The following is an 11031-nucleotide window of genomic DNA, read 5'->3' on the forward strand; positions in this document are numbered from 1 at the left end:
TGTGTCTCTATACTCCAGCATTTTTGGCTTTGAAATCAAATGTTTCATATGAGGCGACAGTACAGAATGTCACCTTTTATTTATGGGTATTTTCATACATATCTATTTTACCGTTTAGAAATTAAAGTACTATATGTACAGCACATTATCAAAAGTATGTGGACAACTGCTCATCCAACATCTCATTCCAACATCATGGGCATTAATATGGAGTTGGTCCCCCCTTTGCTGCTATAACAGCCTCCACTCTTCTGGGAAGGCTTTCCATCCGATGTTGGAACATTGCTGCGGGGGACTTGCTTCCATTTAGCCACAAGAGCATTAGTGAAGTCGGGCACTGATGTTGGGTGATTAGGTCTGGTTCGCAGTCGGCGTTCCAATTCATCCCAAAGGTGTTTGATGGGGTTGAGGTCAGGGCTCTATAAAGGCCTGTCAAGTTCTTTCACACTGATCTCGACAAACCATTTCTGTATGGACCTTGCTTTGTGCACGGGGGCATTGTCATGCTGAAACAGGAAATTGCCTTCCTCAAACTGTTGCCACAAATTTGGAAGCACAGAATGGGATAGAATGTCATTATATGCTGTAGCGTTAAGATTTCCCTTCACTGGAGCTAAGGGGTCTAGCCAGAGACATGAAAAACCGCCCCAGACCATTATTGCTCCTCCACCAAACTTTACAGTTGGCGCTATGCATTGGGGCAGGTAGTGTTCTCCTGGCATCCGTCAAACCCAGATTTGTCCGTTGGACTGCCAGATGGTAAAGCGTGATTCATAATTCCAGAGAATGTGTTTCCACTGTTCCAGTGTCTAATGGCGGCGAGCTTTACGCCACTCCAGCCGATGCTTGGCATTGCGCTAGGTGATCTTAGGCTTGTGTGCGGCTGCTTGGCCATGGAAACCAATTTCATGAAGCTCCCGACGAACAGTTTGTGTGCTGACGTTGCTTCCAGAGGCAGTGAGTGTTGCAACCGAGGACAGACAATTTTAACGCATTAAGCACTTCAGCACTCGGAGGTCCCGTTTTGTGAACTTGTGTGGCCTACCACTTTGCGGCTGAGTCGTTGTTGCTCACAGACGTTTCCACTTCACAATAACAGCACTTACAGTTGACCAAGAAAGCTCTAGCAGGGCAGAAATTTGACGGACTGATTTGTTGGGAAGGTGGCATCCTATGACGGTGCATTGTTGAAAGTCACTGTGCTCTTTAGTAAGGCCATTCTACTGCCAGTGTTTGTCTATGGAGATTGCATGGCGGTGTGCTCGATTTTATACACATGTCAGCAACGATTGTAGCTGAAATAGCTGAATCCACTAGTTTGAAGGGGTGTCCACATACTTTTGTATATATAGTGTATCTATTTCCCCATGTGTATTTGGACAAATAGTTTATCAAATTCGTCTAAAGTTGCTTTTTTTTCTCTCTCACATATTTCTTGCATGTAATGACTACATCAAGTTTGTGACTCTACAAACTCATTGGATGCATTTGCAGTTTGTTTCGGTTGTGTTTGTGGGTTGTGTTTTGGGTTATGTTTTGGGTTGTGTTTTGGGTTGTGTTTTGGGTTATGTTTTGGGTTGTGTTTTGGCTTATGTTTTGCCCGATAGTAACTGATTGGTGAATGATGACTTGAGTCATTTTTATATTAGTATGCCTTTGTTGTGGCCTTGTAAAACACGTCTAACCCTTGTGTGGCAGTATAAATGTTCTATGAACACACATTTCAGAGTTCCAGCAATTTGGTGTTACTAAATATAGGCTGCCAAGAGCTTGATACAGTTTTATAAAATACCAAAATACGGGTACTGACAGTGACAGGAATGAAAAGAAGAAGCGTTGAGCTGAATGTGTCTATCTGAATGTGACTGTTTGTGTGCTTGTGTGTGTGTGTGTGTCAAAACTACTTACCCAGTCTGTTTCTGTAACTCGTACCTTCTCAATGTTTCACCTGACAGACAGTCATGAGGCAGGCGGGTAAAGCTGTCATGTAACTTATAATGTTAAGCAGTAGTGAAAGACTGGTGAGTCTGGTTGGGCCACCACCACACACCCACACAAACACACACACACACACCCAAAACCACGCGTTTAGTGATTGTTAGCCTAAGTGCTGGTCTGAGAACCAGCCAACTGTGTGACAGTTCATTGATCAAGGATAAGGCTGTGTTGTTGTTCTGTCTGCCCTTACCTCACATTGTGTCGTCCCAAATGGCACCTTATTCCCTTCGTAGTGCTCTTCTTCCTTTGGGTCCTGGCGAAATAAGTTGTATTATAAAGGGCACAGAGTGCCATTTGTACATTGATCGAGGGGTTAAGTTAAAACATTTCTCCTACAGTCATATGTTTTATGATTTCTGTGTTGCAAAAGGTCAGGCTAACAGTACGTGCTGCTGTGAACCTCCATTGATGAAGATTTAGCAGCTTTGTTGGTGGTGTGTTTTTGTCTTCACTCGTAATTAGAACGTACTGTGGTTTCTATAGTTTCGGCATTTTTCACCTCACACGATAGTCAATGTTATAAAATAGTTGAAACCCTTACAAGAAGTGTTAAAGCTTTGTTTTTCTTCTCGTAATTTATGAAGTTTAATATTTACACATCGTGTAATATTCTCACTCAACGGTTTGCAAAGATGGTCCACTTCATCTTGATTAGCTCTGTAGCAGGCTGTACTTTAGTGAAGACCACGTGAACCCCACACTGCAACAGAAACCCTAATCCCAAACAATATTAATTGAGCGATTTCTTAAATGTAGGCCCATGTTTGTTTCTAGTCAGTTGTGATGTATATTCTCTTTCTAAGTTGCCAGTGTCAGCATGGTATGTAAATATCAGATTAGTACCACTGTTTCACTTCCCTAAAATAACAACTGGATCGGCATGATAAGAGTGTGTTGATACCATAGGAAAATGGTGCATTACAGTAAAAACAAATGAAAAACACTTACTAGTACTAGTAGGGGGGGGGGGGGGTTGTATGTGTTGATGCCATAGGAACTTGAAAAGGATGAGTTGACTTTATGCCATAGAGAAATATAACAATGAGTTGTTGTCATAGGAATATAAGTACATTGTGTTGTTGTCATAGGAATATAAGTACATTGTGTTGTTGTCATAGGAATATAAGTACATTGTGTTGTTGTCATAGGAATATAAGTACATTGTGTTGTTGTCATAGGAATATAAGTACATTGTGTTGTTGTCATAGGAATATAAGTACATTGTGTTGTTGTCATAGGAATATAAGTACATTGTGTTGTTGTCATAGGAATATAAGTACATTGTGTTGTTGTCATAGGAATATAAGTACATTGTGTTGTTGTCATAGGAATATAAGTACATTGTGTTGTTGTCATAGGAATATAAGTACATTGTGTTGTTGTCATAGGAATATAAGTACATTGTGTTGTTGTCATTGGAAAATGGTGCATTATAGTAAAACCAATGACTAGCTACTTTCTAGTAGAGGTTTTCTGAGTGTGGTGCATTCATGAGAAACATGTCGATGTCATAGGAGAGTGGTGCATCAGCACAGTAAAACCCATGGCTTACTGTCTAGTACAGTAGGGGGATTTTCTGAGTGTGTCGCTGGGTGTGTGTGTGTTGCTCTGTCATTATCTTTGACCTAGATGTACGGGCTCCATTTCTCAATCATTACTCATGCTATGGCCATCATCCTGTCACCTGGACGCTACAGCGTAAACAAATTAGGAGCTGGGTCCCAAAAATATAACAGATGTGACTAATAAGGGATTTACACACACACACACACACACACACACACACACACACACAGAACACACACACACACACACAACACACACACACACACACACACACACACACACACACACACACACACACACACACACACACACACACACACACACACACACACACACACACACACACACACACACAGGGAGCACACACACACACACACAGAGAGAACACACACACAGAGAACACACACACACACACACAGAGAGCACACACGCAGAAAAGTAGGTATTTGGAACACATATTTGGAATAGCCTTTGTGTCAATCTAGATATGGGTAAGCTTTCCAGTGGAGTTTGGAGTATGTTTCGTCAGTCAGGGGATTGAATGTGACATTGTATTATTGTCTAGATGTTGGCCAGCTGTCCTCCACAGCTCTCTGTGGCTTAGTTGGTATCATGAGTCAGACAGTTTCTCATTCCCAGTAAATATACTTTTGGTTTTGAAATCCATTTCTCTGAGTGTCTGATTGACTTTCGGTACTGTAGTTCAAGCAGGTTTAAGCAGGTTCATAAATGATATATAAACTAATGGTTACCAGTTTATAAATTACTTACAAACCCTTTCAGTCCTTTATTAAGTATGGTAGCCTAGTGGTTAGAGTGTTGGGCCAGAAAGGTAAAAATTTGTCGTTCTGCCCCTGAGCAAGGCAGTTAATCCACTGTTCCCCGGGCGCCGTGGATGTCGATTTAAGGCCCACACCTCTCTGATTCAGAGGGGTTGGGTTAAATATGGAAGACACATTTACAGTGGTTGTGTTCCTTCCAGTGTCTGTCTGACTGAAGGTTCTGTGGTTGTGTTCCTTCCTGTGTCTGTCTGACTGAAGGTTCTGTGGTTGTGTTCCTTCCTGTGTCTGTCTGACTGAAGGTTCTGTGGTTGTGTTCCTTCCTGTGTCTGTCTGACTGAAGGTTCTGTGGTTGTGTTCCAGGCTGAAAGGAGCAGTGGCGAAGGGAACAGCCTGAACATTCCGGAGTCAATGTGTCGAGGCAGCTCGGAGAACAACCTAGATCTAGATCTGAGCGGCATCCCAGACTCCCAACGCTACCTAGACTCCTCCCACCGCAGCTTAGACTCCTCCTACCGTTCCCTGCCCCCGGGACTCAACAGCCTGCAGCAGAAGATCCTCCGGGTAAATGAGGAAGTCCTCGGTGAATCACACTTGGACTGAACTATTATTTTTCATTGAATGTCTTGTCTTGATCATCTTGATCATCTTGATATTTCTTAATGTATGCACAAGGCCATAGCAGAATGTCCTTATGGGGATAATAAAGTTCCTTCTGTTATTTTAGGTGACTGAAGAGTTGAAGATTGAGCAGGAGGCTCGTGACGACAATGTGGCTGAGTACCTGAAATTGGTGAACAGTGCCGACAAGCAGCAGGTGTATAACTCAACTTTTTCTTACTCCGACTAACACTTTTAATTTCTTGCTAGCGCTGATTTTGATGAATATAGTGGCTGAAGAAGAAGTACTGAAGAAAGTTTAATTTAGCAATGATTGCGATAAGCGTTTGTTAAACCTACCTGTGATCAAAGCACTGATAGCAAGTCACTCTGGATAGTAGCGTCTGATTGCTGAAAGTCTAATTATTTAAATGTGAAAATGCAGGTGGGACGCATCAAGCAGGTGTTTGAGAAGAAGAACCAGAAGTCAGCCCACAGGTACTGTTTTATATTACCTCTCTGTAACCTTGTTTTTATGTTGTAAAGTGCTGTTGTGACTTTGGGCAAAATGCACTTTAAATCCAATTATAAACGGGACCGCTCAAGCCCTGAATGCTGATTGGCTGACAGCTGTGGTATATCAGACCATATACCACGGGTTTGACAAAACATTTATTTTTACTGCTCTAGTTATGTTGGTAACCAGTTTATAATAGCAACAAGACACCTCTGGGGTTTGTGATATATTGCCAATATACCACGTCTAAGGGCTGTGTCAGGGAAGTCCGCGTTGAGAACAGTCCTTAGCCGTGGTATATTGGCCATATACCACACCTCCTCTTATTGCTTAAATAACTATATGTCAGAAGCATGTTGAATACCTACAGTGGTCTTTCAGAAACAAGCACACCAATACACTGTAAACGTTGAAAACATTCCCCGGATTCTTGATACCTCTTTTTAACCAAAACCAACCGTGCGTTTGATACCGTCTTTTGTGACTTGTGTTGTGACACAGCATCGCCAACATGCAGAAGAAGTTGGAGCAGTATCATAAGAAGATGAAGGACAGCAGTGAGAAGGACGCCAGCTCCAAACACCACAGCGGTCCCAAGGAGACCTCCAAGGACAGGCTGAGTCTCACCAACGTGAGCAGCGGTAGTGGCCGACACCCCACAGACAAGATCAAGACTGTAGGGCCTGGCGTCTCACTCTCACCGCCATTCTTCTTCAGCAAGCCCCGGGACTTTGCCAACCTCCTCAGGTACTGATGCTGTGCTGCTCCAACCGTGTGTGTGTGTGTGTGTGTGTGTGCGTAGGGATACAGATTTATCAGGCCACCATTCGTTGACGTGTGTGTGTGTGTGTGTGTGTGTGTGTGTGTGTGTGTGTGTGTGTGTGTGTGTGTGTGTGTGTGTGTGTGTGTGTGTGTGTGTGTGTGTGTGTGTGTAGGGATACAGATTTATCAGGCCACCATTCGTTGACGTGTGTGTGTGTGTGTGTGTGTGTGTGTGTGTGTGTGTGTGTGTGTGTGTGGATACAGATTTATCAGGCCACCATTCATTGACATGTGTGTGTGTGTGTGTAGGGATACAGATTTATCAGGCCACCATTCGTTGATCTGTGTGTGTGTGTGTGTGTGTGTGTGTGTGTGTGAGCTAACAAAGCCCCCTGGGATTGATTCTGGGTCTCAGACAGAAGTGACAGCTTGTCTCAGTGGATATGGAATCACCATGACATCATACATTGACCTCTGTGTTTCTATGACGATAAATAATTAAAAGTTAATCTTCTCCTCCAGGAACAAGTTTGGCAGTGCCGACAACATCGCCCACCTCAAGACCTCCCTGGACACGCCCAATTCCTTCCGCTGTGAAGGCACTGGGCGGACCCTGAGCGGCAGTGCCACCATCGGGGATGGGAAGACCGCGACCCCCGCCGCCACAACGACCCCCAAGTACACCAGCGACGACGAGTGTTCCTCTGGCACGTCCCTGTCTGCGGACAGCAACGGGAACACCTTGGCTCATGGGGTTGGGCTGGGTCTAGAAGGGGGTTCGGGGGCTGCAGTGACTCCTGGACAGAGCCTGGAGGTTGGGGACGGCCAGGGGAGGCTTGACATGACCATGGAGGAGGTGAGGGAGATCAGGGAGACCCAGGGGCAGCTGGAGGAGGACATGGAGACACTCAGGACCCAGTTCAAGAAAGACTACGGTTTCATCACCCAGACGCTACAGGAGGAAAGATACAGGTGGGGTTACTATAGCAGCAATTGGATCCCATTATAGAGTGTTGTATGAATGTTGTAGGAATGTTGTAGGAATGTTGTAGGAATGTTGTAGGAATGTTGTAAGAATGCTGTAAGAATGTTGTAGGAATGTTGTAAGAATGCTGTAAGAATGTTGTAGGAATGTTGTAAGAATGCTGTTAGAATGTTGTAAGAATGCTGTAAGAATGTTGTAGGAATGTTGTAGGAATGTTGTAGGAATGTTACTGGAGGTGAGCTACAGGTTCAGAACACACAGCATTGGGAACCTCCATTTAAACACAGTAGTATCAGCTACAACAGCTGGAACAACATGGCTGGCATGCTCAGCACCTTGCGTGGTACGTGTATAATACACAGATCATGTCCTCTAAATGCCAAGCTGGGAAAACAGATGTTTATTTGGCTGTTTTGTTCTGCTTGTCCCCAGCAGTTCATGTTGCTATGTACCTAAATTGCCGGTGAATGAGCAAGCGCCATTGTGTATACATTTGTATTTCCTGTTAGGTATGAGTGAATAACCCATTCTTCTTCTATTTTCTGATAGGTATGAGCGGTTGGAGGACCAGCTGAATGACCTGACAGAGCTCCACCAGGCGGAAACAGCCGACCTGAAACAGGAGCTGGCAAGCATCGAGGAGAGAGTAGCCTACCAGGCCTACGAGAGAGCCAGGGATATACAGGTACTATAGGAGGAGAGGAGAGGAGAGGAGAGGAGAGGAGAGGAGAGGAGAGGAGAGGAGAGGAGAGGAGAGGAGAGGAGAGGAGAGGAGAGGAGAGGAGAGGAGGGGAGAGGAGAGGAGAGGAGAGGGATACACAGGTACTATAGGAGGAAAGGGAGGAGAGGGGAGGTGGAGAGGAGAGGAGAGAGTAGTCTACCGGGCCTACTAGAGGGAGATGGATAATCAGGGAGATCTCTTTTCATTCATCAAATGCAGGGTGCACAGTGCACTGTATGGCTGCGAGAATTATTTTAGAGTGGGAACGAAAGTGGGCAGGCAGCCAAACTGTACTGGGGCCCTTTAAAGTGATTATTTGACAGATAAAAACATCATGACTGGTTGTGGTTCAAATAGGGATTCAGTGATTAGACCGCTCAACATGTTACGCCTAGGAGGTCCTGTAGCTGGAAGAAATGTACTTTCACCCTGGATAATAGCTACATACAATCCTTTACCAAGGTCTGGTAATAAACGATAGACAGCGTCCTGTCCTGGTGGTGAACTTGTAACGTCAAGCTGCCTCCCACTACAGAAACAGCTCCTGCATTATGGGCCATTGTTATGGGCCATTGTTATGGGCCATTGTTATGGGCTTTTTTGGCTGAGACAAGTTACTACTTACTTAACTACCAATGTGCCCTTGAGCAAGGCTAAACTGTGGCAGAGGCTCTGCACTACAGTTCACTCTGTGCTTACATAAATGTGTCATGAGTGTGTCTGGGAGGGTTGGGAGACAAATTATTTGCTTTCCAAGATGAACAATAAAGTACTCATCTATTCTAGGAGAAGGAGGACTAGACATATTAAACTCCTTTAATATGAAATCAATCCCATTGCTCCTCTGTTTAAACCCAAGGTTATGTTTGCTAGACAGGCTTTATTGACCACTGTTACCCCCCCCTTCTCTCTCTCCCTCCCCCACTCTTCTCTCTCTCTCCCTCCCTCCCCCCTTCCTCCTCCCTCCCTCCCTCCCTCCCTCCCTCCCTCCCTCCCTCCCTCCCTCCCTCCCTCCCTCCCTACCTCCCTCCCTACCTCCCTCCCTACCTCCCTCCCTCCCCCCCCCCTCCTTCTCCCTCCCTCGCCCCCCCCCACCCTCCTTCTCTCTCCTTCCCCCTCACCCCCCTTCTCCCTCCCCCTTCTCCCTCCCTCCCTCCCTCCCTCCTTCTTTCTCCGACCTATAGGAAGCTCTAGAGTCGTGTCAGACGCGGGTCTCTAAACTAGAGCTCCAGCAGCAGCAACAACAAACTGTACAGCTCGAGTCCAGTGACGCCAGGGTGCTTCTGGGTAAGAGCATCAACATCATGCTCGCCCTCGTCACCGTGATCCTCGTGTGCGTCTCCACGGCCGCCAAGTTCGCCGCACCCCTCCTGAGGAGCCGACGCCACGTGATGGGCACCTTCCTGGGCATGTGTCTGCTGGCGCTATTCTGGAGGAATTGGGAGAATTTTCAGCGTGCTGTGGAGAGTGTCCTGGTGTCAGCCTAATGCTGTCCACAACCACACACAGCAACAAATTATCTCCGGGCGGATCTCAGAGCGCAGAACATCAAAATAGTATATTTATAAGTGATTAGAACCTACAGTGGGGAGGTTCTTCAGTATAGCGTTGGTCCTGGTGCTGTCTGGTAGGGGAGAATGGGTCTGTGAAAACATGGTCACTGACTGGTTAATCTCACCAGCCAGAATAACACTGAATATCAAGTCAATGTGAGGTGCAAGAACAGACATCATAACACGAATGAGAAGGCCGAGAATGTTGTAATCCTTGATTAATGCTGGTTCTCCCAATGTTAAGTCATATCACGAGAGTCTACTTCCTGTTCACTCCTAAGATTTCCATTGGTCAGAAGAGGATGATGCAGTCCACAGCGTCACACTGCAACAAATGATCTCCGGGCTCAGTCAGAACTCCATCAGAATGGTGTATTTGTAAGTGATGAAGATCAGAAGAGGTGGGATCGAGCCTGATGGTTTTAGACAAGGGGATTGGTTACTGACTTACTGTTCATTATACAATAGGATCTCAATCTCCCTTGTCTCTGATGGGATTGGTGGATTGGTCACGGAACATAATCATCAAGCCTGCACAGTTCTGTTGCCTCACTGTCGTCTCATGGTCGGAGATGTTCATCGGTCTTCATGGACGCACACACACACACACACACACACACACACACACACACACACATATATCTTGCTTTATTGTTTTTAATGGTTGTGTCCCATAAGGCACCCTATTCCCTTTATAGTTCACTACTTTAGACCAGAGCCCTATGGGGCCTGTAGTGCACTACTTTAGACCAGAGCCCTATGGGGCCTGTAGTGCACTACTTTAGACCAGAGCCCTATGGGGCCTGTAGTGCACTACTTTAGACCAGAGCCCTATGGGGCCTGTAGTGCACTATATAGCGAGGATGCCATTTGGGATGTACCCTGTGGACTCTGTTTCAGGTCTTACAGACAGACTTCCTTATTGCCTGCAGTCACACGTTTGTCATCTTTTAAAACTGACTTGGTTTGTTTACTTCTTTTATTGGATACATTTTAAAAGTGCAATATGTTGTTTGATACATGTTTTTTTTATGACTTTGTTGTTGTTTTTATTTAGAAAATAATTTATAGAGAAGTGAGGAGGTGCTGTCTGGGGGTGGGGTGGGGTGAGGGGGGTGGGGGGGCCACTGAGGTTTTGTGATAAGACTTCTGCCTGAGACAAAATCAATCCGATGAGGTTATCAGTTTGTATTCCCACCAGGTTATCGCTCCATAAACATCAAGACAATATAAAGACGTGAACGGTGTCACTTCTTCAGTCTCTTACAAAACTCAAATATCTCACGGGATTTTATTCATGCGCTTTTACCGGAATTCCAGTAGTAATAAATCATTTGAATAGCTGAGAAGAGTGGACAGTCTACAACACTGTGATATCAGGGTTATTTTACCATCTTGTGATAGTTGGGTCGTTCCACCGATTCAGTGACTTCTGAGAAGTGTCATTTGGTTAAAAAACTAAACTAAAAAACTTTGATTTCAACAAATGTTTACATTCTGTCATAAAGAGCACATGTTCAACTTAATAAAAACAAACATGTTTTACCATC

At 45.0% G+C, this 11031-nt stretch overlaps 1 protein-coding gene across 2 annotated transcripts in view; it reads left to right on the forward strand.

The window, feature by feature from the left end:
- LOC110500415 (transmembrane and coiled-coil domain protein 3) overlaps positions 1 to 11031 on the forward strand; it is a 39812-nt gene extending 28781 nt beyond the window's left edge. The window contains exons 2-8 of one of the 2 annotated variants that reach the window (XM_036959981.1): positions 4687 to 4907; positions 5071 to 5160; positions 5389 to 5441; positions 5962 to 6207; positions 6745 to 7194; positions 7757 to 7892; positions 9113 to 11031. In XM_036959981.1, coding sequence (XP_036815876.1) covers positions 4755 to 4907; positions 5071 to 5160; positions 5389 to 5441; positions 5962 to 6207; positions 6745 to 7194; positions 7757 to 7892; positions 9113 to 9415 — 1431 coding nt within the window. In that variant the 5' untranslated portion in view covers positions 4687 to 4754 and the 3' untranslated portion in view covers positions 9416 to 11031. The remainder of the gene's footprint in view (positions 1 to 4686; positions 4908 to 5070; positions 5161 to 5388; positions 5442 to 5961; positions 6208 to 6744; positions 7195 to 7756; positions 7893 to 9112) is intronic. The other variant, XM_036959974.1, reaches the window with a different exon arrangement.

Source organism: Oncorhynchus mykiss, chromosome 2 (genome assembly GCF_013265735.2).
Source record: "Oncorhynchus mykiss isolate Arlee chromosome 2, USDA_OmykA_1.1, whole genome shotgun sequence".
NCBI lineage: Eukaryota > Metazoa > Chordata > Actinopteri > Salmoniformes > Salmonidae > Oncorhynchus > Oncorhynchus mykiss.